The 21,041-nt window shown below is 46.5% G+C and overlaps 1 protein-coding gene across 1 annotated transcript in view; it reads left to right on the top strand.

Annotated features, from left to right (window-relative positions):
- The window catches only part of NOX4 (NADPH oxidase 4), a 137,716-nt gene that overhangs the window by 46,775 nt on the left and 69,900 nt on the right, over positions 1 to 21,041 (top strand). Inside the window, exons 9-12 of the mRNA XM_056858931.1 lie at positions 6,545 to 6,773; positions 7,472 to 7,639; positions 8,988 to 9,050; positions 20,131 to 20,191. Of these exons, the coding sequence (XP_056714909.1) occupies positions 6,545 to 6,773; positions 7,472 to 7,639; positions 8,988 to 9,050; positions 20,131 to 20,191 (521 nt within the window). The remainder of the gene's footprint in view (positions 1 to 6,544; positions 6,774 to 7,471; positions 7,640 to 8,987; positions 9,051 to 20,130; positions 20,192 to 21,041) is intronic.

The raw sequence follows: 21,041 nt of genomic DNA, 5'->3' as shown, positions 1-21,041 counted from the left end.
AATAAACGGGTCTTTTTTTGCAAAAAAACAACAGCTATGGATACGAGGAAAGTTAGAATCGTAGAACCATAGAGTTGGAAGGGACCACCAGGGTCATCTAGTCCAACCCCCTGTACAATGCAGGAAATTCACAACTACCTCCCCCACACACACCCAGTGACCCCCTATTCCATGTCCAGAAGATGGCCAAGGTGCCCTCCCTTCTCATGACAGTCTCTCCTTCCTCCCCAGTCCTATGTTGCGTTGATTTCCTTGCTCAGTTGAGGTTGGCTAAGACACAAATCGACCCGTGTCCACATCATGGGATGAGCTGTGTTTGCAAGTCCTTGACTTCAGTCAATTTAAGGCCTGGTGTGTGCAGATGTGGCTTTGGAGAGGGGGTATGGGTCACTTGGTAGAGCGTCGCCTTGGCCTGCGAAAGCGTCCAAGTTCAGTCTCTGGTATCTTCGGGTTCAAAGAACCAGGTAATAAGCTTCTCAGACCCTGGAGATCTGCTGCCCGTCAGAATAGACAAGATTGACATTTGGTAGACCAAAGGGTTTACTCGGCATAAGGAACCTTCACGTGACTTTCAAATGTCTGCATGAGATCACTGCAGCTGTTTATAAAGAGGAGACATTTTTGTCCTAGTTGACTATGCTATCAGGCAGTGATTACTCACATGCTTAAACTGAGCATGTATCTTAGAGGGAAAATGTTATGTATGTGATATCATCAATGGCCATCTATGTTTGAGAGGAATAAGTCAGGCTCTACTGGTATCGCTAATCATTTTTGCCATTTGGGGCAAAATCTCTTGAGACAATACAAGTAACAGAAAAGAAGAGCGGAGGTTTGCCTCAGCTGTCGAGTGTGTTTCTAACACTGCAATAACAGACGATGTATTATTTGCAAAGGATCAGGGCATGGATAAAATGATTCACAGAGACGCTTTTGCCTCCGGTGTGTTTACACTGTCTCAGCCCAAAAAAAGTTTGCTTTTACTGCTTGTAAGAAGAATCATTGTCCTTGAGGGAAGTTATGTTCCTGCATGAGTCACTGACCTGGGAAAAAGGTGAGCCCAGAACACTGATTCATGCAGGGATTCAACATATAGCTTCCCCTGAGGGTGTGCGGTTCTACTGTGTTTCTCCTACTGAGCGGGGATGAATGACTGCAGTGGCGAACCATCAGTAATTACCAGGCCCCCCAGTGTGAAAGGAGGCAAGGCCAGAACAGAGATTCCTATGGATTTGAAGTGGGCTTTGAATGGTCTGGCAGGATAATTTAAGCTAATTTATTTAGGGGCACACTCACATTCCTCAGCAAGAGTTTGGGAATGACTGGTTTAGCTGCTGTGAGTTAAACTGAACAAAAAGGAAAAAAAAACATGTTGGCTCAGGGGTTTTATTTCTTTTTTTTTGTATCAGAGCTCCCCCCCCCCCCTGCCTTTTGCCTGGTGTCCTCAAACCAGCTGACAGTATTTCTAAAATTCAATCTATAGTATCACTTCTTTCAGTTGATAAGCTGAAAATATAAAACAAAGCTGCCCCTGCAAAGAGACGTGGATGGGGAAGGAGGGGGAATCAGTTGGAAAAACCTCATATTTCCCGTCACCTTCTACCTGACATTCTTTTAATTGGAAATGCTGAGGACTGAACCTGTGATCTTCTGCTCACAAAGGAAGATATTCTGCCAGTGAGCCACAGCCCTTCTCTATGAATGGAGGGAACAAGTAGAAGGGAAACTCTGGATTCACAGGCAGGCGCCTGATGGGAGTTTCCATCTCCCTTTCTTTGTTCTTGTTATAGGGTAGTTGGTCTTACGTCACTGCTGGAGTGGGGGAAATGTCAGTGCAAATTATCACTTGAACTGTGCATGCAGCAGAATCACATGGAGTAGTTCTTCCTGGACTGTACCATGCAGACTGCAGGGGGGAGAACCTAATTTGGAAACCCTGCATGGGTGGGTGAATCCTTACTGCATGTAGAAAACGAGCAGCCATCGGGGGGGGGGCATCTCTATAGTTTTACAAATCAGCTCCAGAATATTGCTGTTTCAATATACTGTTGTAACAATCGGTGTTACAGGTTCTCTGAATCCTCATCTTTCATTTTATTTAAAAAAGAATCTCTAGCCCTTTTCCTTGCATAGTTCTAAGGGAAAATGGTATTCCAGTGCCAATTTTTTTAAATCGCTGAAGCCCTAGTAGCCCTGGGGAGGGGTGTGGCCACTGCTGGGGGACCACGGCTTGACCATGGCAGCTCTCCTGATTCTGTTGATTGCAGCATGATGAATGATTTATTTACTTACTTCATTTATACCCCGCTTTCCTCCCCAGTGGCGACCCGGAGGCATCCTTCTCCTCTCTTCCATTTTATCTGCACAATAATGCTGTGGGGTAGATTATGCTGAGAGCATGTGACTGGCCCAAGGTCATCCAGCAAGCTTCCAACGCTGAGTGGGGATTCGAACCCAGGTCTCCCAGATCCTAATCTGATACTCTAGCCACACCACACACACAATAGAGTTGACAATGTGGACTCCTCTGGACAAAATCAAGCGGATTGCTATAGCTGACAACTTTAAAAGGCACTTTGGGTAAATGAGGCCAAGTGAGGCCAAGTGAGGGCAATGAAGGTGAAGGGAAGTAATGCCAAGCAAAAGCATCAGCTAGGGGATCGAAACAATGGGGATATTTAACGAAATGAGCACATCCTTTTTCAGGAACTCATATGGCTGCACTGAAGGTGCTGATTTCGAGGCAAGTATTGAAATGGGAGAATATATTCACTGCAACACTAAATTTTACGCCTCATAAAGAGGGAACGCCGGATGGAGCGTGCTCCATTTTTCCTAGTACCGGTCTAGGATTTGAGTAGCTTTAATTATTCGCCATTGTGTGCGATATGGTTCCGTTAGGAGGGGAAAAGAGAGGGAGGGAGAAGGAAAACCACGGAGAAAGAGAGATTTTTAAACCTCTCCTCAGCATTTCGCGACTATTAACTATCCGTGTCTGCCTTGGGGGCCGAACCGGCTTTCCTTGTCGAGCCTCTCCTTCCGACTCCTAGCTGTGCCTTTGAAACCGGAGCCCCCTTCGTTTTAATATAAATGGAACTCTGAAAGCAATAAAGCAACATGTCTCTCAGAAATATTATTTCTGCAAAGACCAATATCGGCCCCGTGCTTTGACGGAGGGGGCTGCCTTCCCCTTCCTTTCCTTCTTTCTCAAGCATCGTCTCCCCGTGCGCCTCTTTCCATCCCCGCTAACCATAACATTAAAGAAACGACGGGCACTTTCTCTGTGTTTGGCAATGCACCTCCGTTCCGAGGCGGCTTCTTACCGAAGGCCGAATTACTAAACTGAGGGCAGGAAAGCACGTTCGGAGGATTTTTAAAAAATAAAAATAAAATAAAATAAAAAAGTGGTGGTAATTACAGCAAAGGAAACAATGCCGTTCATTTCACCGCAGAGTTCTGCGGGATGTTATTTTTTTTTGCCTTTTCACAAAAAGAATAAACCTGATTTTCTGGACTAAGCATCTCATGGAATTTATTCATGACATTATCACGGGGCTAGAGCTGACAACCCTAACCCTAATGGAGAGCGTCCCCAGCCCTCCACATCGATGAAGCGGCCCCGGAGGCGTCGCCAGCGGACCCGTCGGGGTCCAGGATTACAATTACTGCCCCCCCCCCCGAGACAGTTCTGCTAACGCAGCGAGGAAATATCAGATGGGCTGGAGCCGTCCCAAGAACGGCAGGTTGCAGGAAAAAAAGAACGGGCTTATTTTAATTCAGAAGCCAATGTGTTCTAGAGGTGGAGAGTGGGAAACAATCTGGGTTTTTTTCCCTCCGAATAGGAAGACCGCCGGAGGCACAGGGGTGGCATATTGGATTTTAGGATGGGGGTGTGGTAAAGAGGGCTGTGTGAGGGGAGAACCACAGCAAGGTTTAGAATTTTGTTCTTGGATATATTTAAGCCTGACTTGCAGTTGGTTGCGGGTTATCTGTTTTTGGGTTTGCTTGTTTTTTTTTTTTTTGGTATCCCTCATAATAACCGTTGCTCTTCAGATATCTGAAGAAGTGAGCTGTGGCTCACGAAAGCTCATACCCTGCCAGAAATTTTGTTAGTCTTCAAGGTGCTACTAGATTCTTGCTCTTTTCTCCTGCTAGTGACAGACTAACACGGCTGCCCATCATGATCAATAACCGTTGTGAGAGCCTCAGGGCTGGATCGACAGCCCTTCCGGTTTTTCAAGCAGAGGAGTTTGTATCTGTGCTATTATTACTATTTATTATTTAGGCCTCTGTAGTTACTTAGACGAGAGCCCTGTGGTGCAGAGTGGTAAGCTGCAGTAGTGTAGTCCAAGCTCTGCTCATAACCTGAGTTCGACCCCAATGGACGTTGGTTTCAGGTAGCCGGCTCAAGGTTGACTCAGCCTTCCATCCTTCCGAGGTCGGTAAAATGAGCACCCAGCTTGCTGGGGGTAAAGTGTGGATGACTGGGGAAGGCAATGGCAAACCACCCCAAAAACATAGTCTGCTTAGTAAACGTTGTGATGTGACGTCACCCTCATGGGTCAGTAATGACCCAGTACTTGCCCAGAGGACTACCTTTACCTTTTGTAGTTACTTAGATAACCAGTGGGTAGAACTAATTTGAGGGCCACAGCTTTGGGTAGGTTATCAACCAGGATGTGGAATGGGGGAAGGCTCCATTATGGTTCTTGGTAACAGTTTTCTGGTTGCGGGTTGTGCGCTCAAAACCTTGCACATATATGTGTGGAGCACGAAGCAAACTACTAAGCACAGAATACTTCTAGGGATGTTGGCACCCTGAGAGTTTCTATGGTATAGTGACTCGAACATCTGACTGGAGAGATCCCAATTCCAATTCCTGCTCAATGGGCAACTCTTGAGCCAACCAGTCTGTCTCAATCCAAAGTACCTTGCAGGGTTGTTTTTGTGGGGAAGACAGGATAGCCGTGTGTACCAAGTGGAGCTCTATGAAGAAAGGGCTGGCTCAATATCTGATAGACAGATGCCTTGCTTCTCTGAGCTCTTATTATGGTTGCCAGGTTCCCCTTGGTCACCGGCAGTGGATCGGGTGTGTGTGTAGGGTTGCCAGATCCAGGTTGGGAAACTCCTGGAGATTTGGGGACAGAGGTTGGCAAGGACAGGAACCTCCGTGGGGTACAATACCATAGAGTCCACCCTCCAAACCATCCATTTTCTCCAGGGGAACTGATCTCTGTAGTCTGGAGATGAAAGTTGGCTTCCCCAGCTCTTGTCTTACTGGGTAGGAGGGTGGAGTATCGAGTCCAGAAGAGAACATAAGAACATAAGAAAAGCCCTGCTGGATCAGACCAAGGCCAATCATGTCCAGCAGTCTGTTCACACAGTGGCCAACCAGGTGCCTCTAGGAAGCCCCCAAACAAGACGACTGCAGCAGCACCATCCTGCCTGTGTTCCACAGCTCCTAATATAATAGGCAGGCTCCTCTGTTCCTGGAGAGAATAGTTATGCATCATGACTAGTATCCATTTTAACTAATAGAATACCCCTCTCCTCCATGAACATGTCCACTCCCCTCTTCAGGCCTTCCACGTTGGCAGCCATTGCCACATCCTGGGGCAGGGAGTTCCACAATTTAACTGTGCGTTGTGTGAAGAAATACTTTTATCAGTTTCGAATCTCTTGCCCGCCAGCTTCAGCAGATGACCCCGTGTTCTAGTATTTTGAGAGAGGGAGAAAAGCTTCTCCCTGTCCTCACTCTCCATACCATGTGTAATTTTACAGACCTCTATCATGTCTCGGGGGAAGGCTTACTTCTCCCGCAGATGAGGCATGTGGTTGGGAGACTCTCGCCCTGATTCGGATTCACAGGATTCCAGCTCCCACCCCTGTACATTTGTTCAATAGATCATTTTCGGGATCTCTGGGCATTTTGATCAAAGAGCTCTTTTATCAAACCTGCCCTGGTTGGGATTCAAGGAGATTTTTCCCTGTTGTGCATCTGTTGTGCATACGGCTGCAGGAGGCATAAGAACCATTCCAGAAAAATCAGTAAAAGAAGATCATAAACATTATCTCGGGAAGAAATTCATAAATGCAGTTGGAGCAGAGTGCATCTGAGTCTGGAAGACATAGATATGGGTTTAAGGTTCTTTAAAAATATGTAATTATGATCAGTGGTTTGTTGTTAATAAACTGTATACAATTTAGAAAATACCAATGTCTTTTCATGACAGCCAGCGTGGTGTAGTGGTTTCGAGCGGTGGACTCTGTTCTGTAAAACCAGGTTTGATTCCCCACTCCTCCACATGAGCGGCGGAGGCTAATCTGGTGAACTGGATTTGTATCCCCACACCTACACATAAAGCCAGCTGGTTGACCATGGGCTAGTCACACTCTCTCAGCCCCACCTACCTCACAGAGGGTATCTGTTGTGGGGAGGGGAAGGGAAGGTGATTGTAAGCCGGTTTGATTCTTCCTTAAGAGGTAGAGAAAGTCGGCATATAAAAACCAACTCTTCTTCTTCTTCTTCTTCTTTTTTCTGCAGAGGGGTTCTGAAATACCAATCTAATCTAAAGGAACATCCTCCTGGATGTTTTAACCCTAACGTAACAGTTCAAAGTGACAGCAAAGAAGTGGGCAGTCTTGAACATTCAGCGTCTGAACGTGGCCGGCCTTCTGTCCCGGGAGGGTCGGTGGAACTGAACCCTGCCATCCACAACAGCTTAATGCAAGTTTGCACAGAGGAACCAAAATTCCAAGCGCATTTCCCCGAGGTTTGTATGAAAAGCTATATCGCCTTATTCTTATGGGTGGTGAAGTGTGTGGCTGCTGTGGAAATATGGAATGTTCACAAGCATTACAGCTGCTCAGGGAACAAACCAGTTGAAATGTTTGCAGTCTAGTCTCTGTGAGAGTCCATGAGTCTCTTGCGATTTGCTGCCTATTGTGGTCCCAGCCTTGATACCGGCGAGTTCATAATTCTGGTTCTTCCTGTCCTATGCCTGCAGCTGTTGTTTACCAAGTGATATTATTTGTCTCCATGCCACGAAGTGCCCATTTCCACAAATTATTAGAGGGACAGGACTTCTTTCTCCAGGCTTGTTGGCAACATTACTTTACCGGGTTTTTTTTCCCCCCTGCAATCTTCTGGGCATGGAGTAGGGATCACTGGGGAGGTAGTTGTGAATTTCCTGCATTGTGCATGGGGTTGGACTAGATGACCCTGATGGTCCCTTCCAGCTATGATTCTATGCTTAGTAGGGCCTAGCCCCTAACACAGCTGCGGTACCTTTATGATTCTGCCATTTTGAGGTTCCTTCCACCTCTGAAGCATGGTGCCGTCCTGAAGAGGGCAACAAAATTGAATTGTTATTGGCAGGGCAGGCTGGATTTTACATGATGATGTGGCCGAGACAGGCAATTCCTTGTGGCTTTTTGGTTTTATTTTATTTTTTCCCCTACTGCTCTTCAGACTTGGCTTTGGATCTCCGGCCCGTTGTGCTTATATTGTGCGGAAAGGCTGTACCGCTATATCCAGAGCAGTAATAAACCCGTGACGATAACTGCCGTGATCAGCCACCCCTGTAACGTTTTGGAGATACGTATGATGAAGGAAGGTTTCAAAGCAAGACCTGGACAGGTGAGCTGATGTTCGATGTCTGACACATCAGCCAGCATGGTGTGGTGATCTGAGTGTCTGACTGGGATCCAGGAGACCCAGGTTCAAATCCTCACTCTGCATTAGAAGGGCACTGGGTGACCTTGGGCCGGAACACACACTCAGCCTCACCCACCTCACAGGGTTGTTGTGCCAGTGAACTGGAGGACAAGAGCCGCTGTGGGAAGAAAAATGGGATCCGAGTGAGGAAGAAGAAGAGTTGTTTTTTATCTGCTGACTTTCTCTACCACTTAAGGAAGAATCAAACCGGCTTACAATCACCTTCCCTTCCCCTCCCCACAACAGACACCCTGTGAGGTAGGTGGGGCTGAGAGAGTGTGACTAGCCCAAGGTCACCCAGCTGACTTCGTGTGTAGGAGTGGGGAAACAAATCCAGTTCACCATATTAGCCTCCATTGCTCATGTGAAGGAGTGGGGAATCAAACCTGGTTCTCCAGATCAGACTTCACCACTCTTCTTCTTCCTCCTCCTCCTCTTTTTCTTCTTCCTCTTTTTCCTCCTCTTCTTCTTCTTCTTCTTCCTCTTCCTCCTCATAATCTTTATTTCAAAAAGAAAAATTACAATTCAATGGACAAAATTTTTTTTAGAATTTTTTTTAAAAAAAATTAATTTTTTTGGGGTGGAAAGTGCTGCCAAGTTGCAGCCGATTTATGGCGACCCCTGGTGGGGTTTTCAAGGCGAGAGGCTTTCAGAGGTGGTTTGCCATTGCCTGCCTCTGCATAACAGCCCTGGGCTTCCTTGTTGGTCTCCCATCCAAATACAAACCAGGACCGACCCTGGTTGGCTTCGGAGATCTGATGAGATTGTGCTAGCCTGGACCATCTAGGTCCGGTCATCTTGTTATAAATACCAAATTTAAAGCTTGTTGCTGTAAGCAATACTTAATTGATGATCAGTCTTGACTGTTCACTCATTTCCATTATACCATTTAATGTAAAAGTGAGGCACAGTTGTGCAAGTCTAATGTCATGTTAATTCCTGCCTCCAATGTTAAAAAAAAAAAAAAAATTTCCAGCTGTCAGCAAAATATGCTTTTTTAAATGTGACCGTCTCTCTGTTGAACAAGTTCTGACAATTTTGATAGTTTTGTAATACCGTATACTTTTTGAATCCAAGACTGGCTTGTGAGATGTTTGCTAGTTTTCCATTTTTTTGTTAATAGCAGTTTTGCCATTGTAATCATGAATCATCCGTATGCTAACTTTTGGACTATATGCATGTACTAGTCCCAGTAATACCAGCTTAGGAGCCGTGCCTCTTCGGTCTATATTATTTATTTATTTTTTCTTCTCCGGATGGTTTATTTCAGTATGTTATTCTACACTGTCCCAGTGTGTCGTCTTTGGAAAGTCACCCGTTTACCCTCACCATGGTAAGAAAAAGTTTGCATTATTCCTGTGTGTGGGTTTAAGGAACATTGTGCTTGCGCAAGAGTGATCTGAACATGGGTTCCTGCATGTACTGTTGGTAGATACGAAAGATTCCCCAGAATTTATGTATCATGTTTTGTGTGTTAAGTGCCATCAAGTTGCTTCCGCCTCATGGCACCCCTGTGTATTAATGTCCTCCAAAATGCCCTATTGTTAACAGCCTTGCTCAGGTCTTGCAAACAGAGTACCGTGGCTTTCTTTGCCGAGTCAGTCCATCTCATGTTGGGACTTCCTGTTTTCCTGCTGCCTTCAACTTTTCCTAGCATGATTGTCTTTTCCAGCTACTCTTGTCTTCTCATAATGTGGCCAAAGCACAATAGCCTCAGTTTAGTCATTTTAGCTTCTTGGAAGAAGGAGGTTTGGTTTTTATATGTTGACTTTCTCTACCACTTAAGGGAGACCCAAACCGGCTTACAATCACCTTCCCTTCCTCTCCCCACAACAGACACCCTGTGAGGTGGGTGGGGCTGAGAGAGCGTGACTTGCCCAAGGTCACCCAGCTGGCTTCATGTGTAGGAGTGGGGGAAACAAATCCAATTCACCAGATTAGCCTCCGCCACTCATGTGGAAGAGAGGGGACTCAAACCCGGTTCTCCAGATAAGACTCCACCGCTCCAAACCACCGCTCTTAACCACTACACCACATCTGGCATTTCTTGTTCCATGTATGGTAACTATCTTTGTTGTAAGATTTTGAACATCGCTGTACTTGCATGCTCTAAGGAGGGTATAAGTCCCATGGGATTTATTTCCCTTCTTAAACCTGCGTGGAATCAACCTGTGCACCATGAGAACAGCATTTATTGTTCCTTAGGTGAGCTGATGTGGCATGCTGCAAGCGCGTATGGAGGGAGGGGCTCTTTAGAGGAGCAGGCCCCCCTCCCAGGCAAGCTAATGGAATCCCCACTGGGCACAGTCTGTGACATTATGTAGTAGTTAGCAATGGATTGTTTCAATCTCCGCAGGATTGTATCGCCAGGGTGCCAGTGCATGCATTGTTTGTATGGCAAGTATTTTAGTTGCAAAGGAAAGCCCAGTGCTTTCGGACAATGTTGTTAAAGAAGCTACAGGCAAGTGTGGCCGAAAGATCATGGATTTAGGATCTCCTCCCTCCAGCCTGAGCAGTGGACAGCAATTTCCATTTTGTCTAGGTCATAGTTCTGCCTGGGACTGCTACTTTGCTTAGAGCGTAGTTCTCTTTCTCTGTCCCGTCCCTCCCCCCCCCCCCCCGCCCAATCCCTGCTTCCGTATAAAGTCAGATCTGGGGTTGTATCACAGAAGCAGCAGCAGAAGAGTTGGTTTTTATATACCAACGTTTTTTACCACTTAAGGAAGAATCGAACCGGCTTACAATCACTTTCCCTTCCCCTCCCCACAACAGACACCCTGTGAGGTAGGTGGGGCTGAGAGAGCTCTAAGAGAGCTGTGACTAGCCCAAGGTCACCCTGCTGGCTTCATGTGGAGGAGTGGGGAAACAAATCCAGTTCACCAGATTAGCCTCCGCCGCTCATGTGGAGGAGTAGGAATCAAACCCAGTTCTCCAGATCAGAGCCTACAGGGAATATAAGCATCCTCTTAGATGAACACATGAAGCTGCCTTATAATGAATTAGACCCTTGGTCCATCAGAGTCAGTATTTTCTACACAGACTGGCAGTGGCTCTCCAGGGTCTCAGGCAGAGGTCTTTCACATTACCTACTTGCCTAGTCCCTTTAACTGGAGATGCCGGGGATTGAACCTGCATGCCAGGTTCTGCATGCCAAGCAAATGCTCTACCACTGAGCCACGGCCCCTATCTATCACTTCCACCCCATCTGTTGTTGTCGAGCCTACTTATAGTGACCTCATCCTAAAGAATTTTGTGAAGTGTCTTGCATTCTTTTTTATTGGCACTTTTCTTTAAAAATGGGGGAAGAAGAGGAGAAGTGTTGATTTTTGTACCCCGCTTTTCTCTACCTGTAAGGAGTCTCAAAGCGGCTTACAATCGCCTTCCTTTCCTCTCCCTACGACAGACACCTTGTGAGATGGGTGAGGCTGAGAGAGCTCTAAGAGAACTGTACTAGCTCAAGGTCACCCAGCAGGCTTCATGTGGAGGAGTGGGGAATCAAACATCATTCTCCAGATTTGAGTTTGCCACTCTTAGCCACGACACCACGCTGGAGGTAAACATGTATCTTCAACTTAACGGCATTGGGAGGCACATTGTACTACCTAACAAGGGTTGCACAGATAAAAGAAGAAGAGTTGGTTTTTATACCCCACTTTTTTCTACCTTTAGGGAGTCTCAAACTGGCTTACAATCACCTTTCTTTCCTCCCCCCACAGCAGACACTTGGTGAGGTAGGTGGAGCTGAGAGAGTTCTGAAAGAACTGTGACTAGCCCAAGGTCACCCAGCAGGCTTCATGTGGAGGAATGGGGAATCCAACCCGGTTCTCCAGATTAGGGTCTGCCACTCTTATCCACTACGCCACTCTGGAGCTGATTCCCTCACCCCACAGCATACTTTATTCCCCCTTCATCTTAAGATAGGACAAATGGCCCATATAATTCAGCAGCCTGTGGTCCCCCGGTTGCCCCAGAAGGTCCACGGCGGTGTCCCAGGGTCCGCACATTCCCCCATTGTTGCCTCCTGTTGGCTAGCATCCAAAAGTATACCACCTGGAGGTTAAACATGGAGGTCCTGTTTAACCATCCCAGGCCAATCCTCCACGAACTTCTCTTAATTCGAACTCGGCGTGTGTGATTTTGCGTCCCCCAAACGGTGCCTCTACTTTGTGTAGGCTTTCTAGGTATTCGCTGTGCAGAGCATTGGATTTTCCAGGTTTAGGTTCTTTGTTTTATTGATAACTGAGGCTGGCTGGAATAATTCATCTCTGAGGATTGGAGGAATGCAAGACAACTGATCACCATGCATTAGTTTCAGAATTATGATACATGAGCTTTGCTGGGTCATATATGCATACTAATGCAATGCCAGATGTATCATCTTTCCACTGAGGTCATCAGGCGATGCGTTCCAAAATTTGTCTTCAGCATGTGGGCTGATTTAGCAGGCAAATAAATTATGTACCCATCAGGGCTGGGGCTGCCCGGTGGTTAAGGGCATTTATTTTGTTCGTAGGTGTAAGCTCAGCTGTTTGTGTCTTTAAGGAATCTAGGGCTCCGTTCAAATGTCATAAACAAACTGGAGTTTTGTTCGTGATGGGCACAAACTGAATTAGGTCCTGTGTCCTTATATGGTGCATCCTGAGCAGTTTGACCCTTCACAGTCCACCGGAACCAGTGGGTTTGAAAGGCCTAACTCTGCTTAGGACTGCACTGATAGAAGAGGACTTTATTGCAGAGAAGGAGAACAAGTAGAAGAAGAAGAGGAAGAGGAGGAGGAGAAGTTGATTTTTATATGCTGACTTTCTCCACCACTTAAGGAAGAATCAAACCAGCTTACAATCACCTTCCCTTCCCCTCCCCACAACAGACATCCTGCGAGGTAGGTGGGGCTGAGAGAGTGTGACTAGCCCAAGGTCACCCAGCTGGCTTCGTGTGTAGGAGTGGGGAAACAAATCCAATTCATCAGATTAGCGTCCACCGCTCAGGTGGAGGAGTGGGGAATCAAACCCGGTTCTCCAGATCAGAGTCCACTGCTCCAAACCACTGCTCTTAACCACTATACCACGCTTGCTTGGGGAAAGCAGGCTGGCTTAGTGGCTAAGAGTGCTTTCTGTCAGTTGCATCTGGTTGCAAAGCTCTGCTGTCTTACATGCAGCCTGTCTGGCCCTGCTGACCCATGCTTCTGTAACCTTGTGGCTAGATTACTGCAACGAGCTTTGTGTTGGGCTGCCCTTGAAGCTGGAAGCTGCAGCTGGTTCAGAACATGACAGCCAGATTATTGTCAGGGGCAAGCTTAAGGGTACATACCTTGCCTATCTTAAAACAGCTATTCAATTTAAAAAATGTGGTTTATTACTAGTACAGACTTCCGCAGACTTCGACCCATCTATCGAAAAGACCCTCTCTTCCCATATGTCCCCATTTATGCTGATTTTTATTTATATCCTTTTTTTCTCCCTGAACATGACCCCAATCACCTTATCATCATCCTTTCCTCCTTTGATTTATCCTCACAACAACAACCTTGCAGGGTAGGTTAGGCCGAGAGATTGTGATGGGCCTGAGGTCACCCAGCAAGCTTTCATGGCAGAGCCAGAGATTTGAGCCACGGGAGAGGTGCGGTGCAAACCCTGAAATTAATAAACACATTGTCACTTGCAGTATAGTTTCAATATTTATTTTACCAGGAAATCACTGTAGCTTTACATTCAGGGGAGTAGGTGGATTTGAGTTGTCAGCCATATTAGGATCCACGGCTGTGTGTTTTGCTTTTGTGCCTGGATATTACCCAGCTGTTTTGGCTCTTTCAGAGATGAGCAGGTGCCTCATCACAAGAGCTTTACTAATAACAGAGAAGTTAATTTAATGCAAGTGGGAATCTGTAATAGCGCCCACCCCCCCATGCGCTTTCCCTGGATTTCGGCAATGGCTGCGGAAATTAATGCAGTTTTAGTAGAGACTGCATATAATAAACACGATTCGTGTAATTGGCAGGAAGCTGTCTGGCCCCTGCTCAGTGGTAGTGAAGTCAGAACCGGGAAGATGTGGGTTCAAATCCCCACTGAGCCATGACACAGTTCACTGGGTCAGCTTGGGCTAGTCATTCTCTCTAGGCCTAACTTACCTCAAAGGTTTGTTGTGAGGATAACAGAGGAGGACAGAACCCTAGGCACACCCTTAGAGGATGGGTAGGATAGAAACAAATGAATTGATAGATGTAGGGGATGTTTTGGAAGGTCGACTTTATATATTTATTTAGCTAATTTATATGCCACTTCTCTTGAGTCACATGAACACATGAAGCTGCCTTCTACTGAATCAGACCCTTGGTTTATCGAAGTCAGTATTGTCTACTCAGGCTGGCAGCAGCTCTCCAGGGGTCTCAGGCAGAGGTCTTTCACATCACCTACTTGCCTAGTCCCTTTAACTGGAGATGCCGGGGATTGAACCTGGGACCTTCTGCACTACCGTCAGCTGGTGTAGACCTTAAGAACATTAAAAAAGCCATGCTGGATCAAACCAAGGCCCATCAAGTCCAGCAATCTGTTCACACAGTGGCCAACCAGGTGCCTCTAGGAAGCCCACAAACAAGACAACTGCAGCAGCATCCTGTGTTCCACAGCACCTAATATAATAGGCATGCTCCTCTGATACTGGAGAGAATAGGTACACATCACGACTAGTATCCATTGTTACCAAAACTGTTCTTTTATTGGGGAAATTAGCATGAGCAGCGGCACTAATTTATTTATATAGCGGAATCACCCAATGTATACCGAGCTGTTTTCAGTGAATCTCAGAATAACAGACCAAGGAATTCCAGATTAAAAGTGTTTATATATATTCATTCATTCAGTGTTGCAAATACATACATACAAGAAACTATGAATAAAAAGGAGGTAAGATTAGAGACATTTCTCAAGGGAGACGATGTTGTTGATTGGGTAATACGTTACCGATCTAGAAGTGGAGATGTCCAAAATCCGTGGCATATAGGTACAAAATGAAATATAGTGGGGGATGGGAGAGAGATGTATCGGAGCCTTGAGCCAGCCAAGTCACCGGGAGGGAGGTGTGGAGCTCCGCAAAAGTCAACACACACGGTAGAAAAGAGAGTTAGGTAGGGCAGAAGAAGAAGAATATTTTGCTTTGTCAGGGAGGGCAAAATATACCCTTCTCTGGGGTGTGGGGGTTGAGATTCCCCCATATGGCTCCTATCTAAAACAATAGGGATCAAAGGCTTCGGCTGCAGGGATCGGACAGAGTGACAATTTGTAAACTAAGCTGGCACCAATGATTTGCATATCTCCGGGATGACTTGACTCGATCTTCTCATGTTCGACAATACCTCAGGAAGGTGTGACTCTCTACACTCCAGGGATGCGGCAGAGGAGTTCTTCCTAGTTGTTAATGCAGATTGCGGCGTTGTTAATGCAGATTGCGGCGGATGTTTTTCTCACAGGATACTGGGGGGGGGGGTACCGCAGGAGAGAGCGACGTGATGCTCTTGCTTTGGTGTTATGGCTTCCCTTTGAATCAGGAGACAATCAGGATCACGGCTTCCCTTTGGCTGGTTCTGCAGGGGTGACCCGGTCTCTTGTCCTGTACAGCCTGGTAATGCAGCAGAGCGCTAGCCCAGAGCAGCAGGCTTTAACGCTTAGACAGTACAGTGAGTCTCTGGTGTGGTTGCCATGACCAGGGCGGGAGGTCAGGCAGTGCATGTGGCAACATTATTTTAACTAGTAGCCATGAATACCCCTTTCCTCCATGAACATGTCTACTCCCCTCTTAAAGCCTTCCAAGTTGGCAGCCATCACCACATCCTGGGGCAGGGAGTTCCACAATTTAACTATGTGTTGTGTGAAGAAATACTTCCTTTTATCTGTTTTGAATCTCTCACCCTCCAACTTCAGCAGATGGCCCTGCGTTCTGGTATTATGAGAGAGAAAAGTGTCTCCCTGTCCACTCTCTCCATACCATGCATCATTTTATAGACCTCTATCATGTCTCCCCTTAACCACCTTCTTTCCAAGCTAAACAGCCCAAATCGTTTTAACTGCTCTCCATAGGGCCGTTGCTCTAGTCCCCTGATCATTTTGGTTGCTCTTTTCTGCACCTTCTCAAGCTCTGCAATATCCTTTTTTAGGTGTGGTGACCAGAACTGTACACAGTATTCCAAGTGTGGTCTCACCATAGATTTGTATATACACTTTGTTGCATGGTATCAATAGCGGCAGTGGGACAAAGGGGAAATATTCGGCTTTACGGATAAGAATGCGACCATTGTTTGTTGTTCACATTTTTTAACAGCGAACGGGTATTAAATGTTTCATAAATAAAGTCCTGAAACGAAGCACAGCGCTTTAAAATGAGAGACATCTGGAGATCATGTTGAACCACTTAGCTGATGCTCTGCAGACTCCGGGGCTGGTTAACACATTACGCTCGCCTGTTTCCCTCCCTTGTGTTAGCCGCCCGTTTGCAGGAGCGGCTTTTTCATGTGATCCGAGAGGCTGCTGGTCTCCCACAGCCTCCGGAGCTCCAAATCTGCTTTCCTGGCCACCGCTGCAGCTGATGTTCATGAGCCCGCACATTACATAAGTCCCTTAACCAGATGACCTCTCTCGCGTGGAGAAGGTGACTCAAATACTCCGCATTGCCTCTGAACCTCTGTCTAGTCTGGGTTCTTTTGCAGTCTTTCTGGGAATCTGGCAAAAACTCAAACCCTGTTTCACGTCTGTCTGCAAATCCTCTGGAGTCCGTATCAAGTCTAAAATAAGCCCTGGATCTGGGCTAGGCCAGAACAAAGGAGTATCGGCCCAGATGTCAAGTGGTGACATCACTGGGTAACCATTTTATGTCATGAATTGAGCCATGGCTGGTTTCTTTTTCGGCGCTGTGTAGTGGTTAAGAGCGGCAGACTCTAATCTGGAGAACCGGGTTTGATTCCCCACTCCTCCACATGAATCCTATTGGGCGATCTTGGGCTAGTCACAGTCCGAACTCTCTCAGCCTCACCTACCTCACAAGGTGTCTGTTGTGGGGAGGGGAAGGAAGAAGAAGAGTTGGTTTTTATATGCCAGCTTTCTCTACCACTTAAGTAAGACTCAAACCGGCTTAGAATCACCTTCCCTTCCCCTCCCCACAACAGGCACCTTGTGAGGTAGGTGGGGCTGAGAGAGATTGGAAGAGAGCTGCGACTAGCCCAAGGTCACCCAGCTGGCTTCATGTGTAGGAGTGGGGAAACCAACCCGGTTCTCCAGATTAGAGTCCGTCGTTCATGGGGAGGAGTGGGGAATCAAACCCGGCTCTCCAGATTAGAGTCCACCGCTCCAAACCACTATACCATGCTGGATGAGGAAGGCCTTCTAGTTTCAATCCTAGAAATGATTCAGATCTGACAAAGACAGAACGTTAAATGTTCCATGGGTCTTGAATAACTTTTCAATAGCACTAGCAGTAATAACCTGACCCTAGAAGCTAAAATGACTAAACTGAGGCTATCGTATTTTGGTCACATCATGAGACGACAAGAGTCACTGGAAAAGACAGTCATGCTAGGAAAAGTTGAGGGCAGCAGGAAAAGAGGAAGACCCAACAAGAGATGGATTGACTCAATAAAGGAAGCCTCAGCCTTCAATTTGCAAGATCTGAGCAAGGCTGTCAAAGATAGGACATTTTGGAGGACTTTCATTCATAGGGTCGCCATGAGTCGGAAGCGACTTGACGGCACTTTACGGCGCGCGCACACGCACACACACACAGCAGTAATAATGATGATGATGATGATGATAATTTCCTTTCTTGAATGGTTTTTATCATGCAGCCCATTCTTGATGTCAACAATTTTTACATAAATAAAATGGAGGAGAAGGCAACACTGAGGGAATCTTTTCAGACATCATCTTCCTTTTAAATTGTCTGATTCATTAGTTAAAAGGTGAATGACCAGGTTTAACACAATTCTGTTTCCATGAGTCAGACGACTAGCTGCTGTTTTGATTGGCTTCTTTATTTATATTTTTTAATTTAGTGAGTCTGAATTTGTCATCACCCCTTGTCTTTGTTTCCTAGACAAACCAGCTGGAAACTGATTTTTTTTTAATTTTAAAAAAGAAGTTTTCTATGTAAACCAGACAGGCTACGGTTCACTGCCCTTTTGAGACATGAGACTCTCTTTTTTTCCGCAGTAGATAAAAAAGTTAAAACTCTTTTGTGGGGGGAGAGTCCTCCAAGAGGCTTGGGAATTGAAGAAACCATTAAAAAAGGGCTGCCTTTGCTCCTATGTCATTTTGCTGGTAGAATTTTCTGAATTTGCGGGATCTGCAAACACATGCTTGCGTGTCTCAACTGGCAGTCAGACCAGGCCAGATTCTGGAAGATCTGCAAACAGATCTCTCACACGTTTTGATTGCTTAAATCAAAAACACGGCCCTCCAGTTTGAACCGCGGCCAGAGGGAGGAAGGTTCTTTGTCCCTTCTGCACTGGCTTCCTCAGCTTCTCGAGGGATACGGCTGTGATTAAATAAAAGAACGAAAGTCCGTTTATGGGGCGCTCACGAAGGCCTGTCAGGGTAGCGATGGAAGTAAACAATGCGGAGAGTCAGCTAGCTGGCCACAGCATCAAACACAGCACCTTGGCTTCATCAGGTGTTTTCCCTGTCGGGTTGCCAACCTCCAGGTGTGGCCTGGAAATCTCCCGGAATCTCCAGATGAAGGAGAGCAGCTCCCCTGGAGAAAACAACGGCTTTGGAGGGCGGACTCTCTGGCATTATACCCCACTGAGAGCCCTCCCCTCTCCAAACCCTGCCTTCCCCAGGGACCACCCTCCAAATCTCTAGAGGTTTCCCAGCCCAGAGTCAGCAACCGTTATTTCCCTTGCTGGATTAAGTCCTGTGTGTACCAAAAGATGCTGCAGTGTGTCTCTTCTCTCTCTCTCTCTCACACACACACACACACACAGCGCTTAAGGGGCTGTCTGTGGCAATCTCTGCTAGATTGGTATACTTGCCCATCCTCACAGTGATGGCTACATTTCCTTGGCATTTCCTGGATGTGGTGATGGCTGCCAACTTTGAAGGCTTTAAGAGGGGAGTGGACATGTTCATGGAGGAGAGGGCTATCCATGGCTACTAGTCACAATGGATACTAGTCATGATGCATACCTATTCTCTCCAGGATCAGAGGAGCGTGCCTATTATATTAGGTGCTGTGGGACACGGGCAGGACAATGCTGCTGCAGTCATCTTGTTTAGGAGCTTCCTAGAGGCGCCTGGTTGGCCACTGTGAGAACAGACTGCTGGACTTGATGGGCCTTGGTCTGATCCAGCAGGGCCTTTCTTATGTTCTTATGTTCACAAGGCTATTTGGGAAGAGTCTACAGTTGTCAGACCACGTAGGGCAACCCCCTTCTTGTGCTGGCAAATTCTACCAGACAATGAAACCATGAAACCATTCGCGGCTAGCTGGCTGTGTTAATCTTTGTGGCTCACAAGCTGTGCAGGTCTTTCTGTAAGCATTGCTCAGTAGGAGAAGCCATAAAGCTGAAAGAAGCCAGAAATAGTGAGGCTGTGAGGTGAGAAAAATACTGCACTGTATAGTATATATATTGCATTAGTGAAAGCATACAAAGTGTTTTTCCTTTTCTTTTTGCGCTCTCCTGGATGATGGGTTTGTTTCCCCTAGCTGGATTCAGTGGCATGTTAAAGTTTCCCAGAACCCTCAAAGGGGTCTTTAGGGGCTGGGGGATAGTGTTGATGCATGCTTCCTCAAGCCTGAGGGAAGAGGTACCACAGCCTTGGGGATGGCTTATGGGTTATGTGTCAGAGGAATGTCACAGGAACATCTGCTGATGTAATGGAAAAAAGGGTTTGCCTGGGTTTCCCTCAGTTTCAGAGGAAAGCAGCGTGTGATTCCTGAGAAGAAACTTGAACGCACACAACTGCCTTGAGGCAGGCCTAGTGCTGAAGGGAAGAGGATGAGCCAGAGATGTACAAATCCACTTCCTTATGAATGTTGTGATTAAGGTTGCCAACCCCCAGGTACTAGCTAGGGATCCCCTGCTATTACAACTGATCTCCAGCCGATAGAGATCAGTTACCCTGGAGAAAATGGCCGCTTTGGCAATTGGACTCTATGGCATTCACCAGTGGTGAAGAGGGACTTGACAACCCTATTGGGGAAAGTGGAAGCTCTGTTTCAGTTAGTCTTCTTCTAAGACAGAGACAAAAAAAAAATCCATGATTATCTGTAAGCAAAAGCCCTTCCGCGTGTCCAGATTACCAAGGCCACTGCTGATTCTGCCTGGTGTGTCATTTCCAGCATTTGAATCCCATTTCTGCTCCTGTTTGTTTGTTACGCGATATATTCCTCTTATTCACTGTTCGAGTCTTGTTAATGTTTTGTTTTTGTAGTGCCCGACAGCGACCAGAGCGACTTTTGGCGTCCATCTTAAAGTCGTCGGGGATTGGACAGGTACGTGGAACGTAGCCCGGGGACCTTGCCGTGACACTGCTTTAAGAACATAAGAAAGGCCCTGCTGGATCAGGCCAAGGCCCATCAAGTCAAGCAGTCTGTTCACACAGTGGCCAACCATTGCCTCACCATCATCCGTGTACACGTAATTTAACCTCAGAAATAAGCCAGTTTTCTAATTTGAAACCCTTTTACTTATCCTTTCCCCTATGCGCTCGTTTCTGTTGGAAGAGCTGATGTCTTTATTTGTGCCGTTCGATGGCACATTGTTATTCACCTGGGCAAGGCATTCCGATGGTCATGTTCGTTATTACTACTGTGTCTGTCTCCGCTTGACTTTTTAAGATTTCTAATACAAAATGTTTTTTTTCTGTACGGTAACCTACTTGCCTCCGGCCCACAGATGCTGACAGCAGTAGAAGCGCACAAATGTGCAGCTCCTAGATAAGGGGATTTTTTAATAGCAACCATTTGGTCAGCTTCCAGGTTAGTTAACGCTAGCGTCGCGCCGAGATTGCTGAAGCGCTTTCATCTTGTGATACATCGCTCTCGGGGGCTGTGAATATGTTCGCGCCGCCTATCCGGGTCCTCTGGGATTCCACCGAGGAGAGAATTATAAGTTCATTTTTTGGGTAAGAGGCAGGCTCGATATCGAGGGGAATATCGGATGAAACCTGTTCCGAATGGAGAAGGGACAGAAAGCAAATGTAATTGGGGCCGAGAACATTTGGCTGGTTACGGAAGATCTTCCAGATAAATGAATTATTACTTTGTTGAAGCTTGGTCTGCGTACTGTCCTGAAAGCAAACATGGTAAGGGACAGTTTGTATGACAGATAATAGAGTAGGTA

Source organism: Euleptes europaea, chromosome 12 (genome assembly GCF_029931775.1).
Source record: "Euleptes europaea isolate rEulEur1 chromosome 12, rEulEur1.hap1, whole genome shotgun sequence".
Lineage (NCBI taxonomy): Eukaryota > Metazoa > Chordata > Lepidosauria > Squamata > Sphaerodactylidae > Euleptes > Euleptes europaea.
Note: the sequence above shows the minus strand (reverse complement) of the source record. Positions and strands in the feature narration are given on the sequence as shown.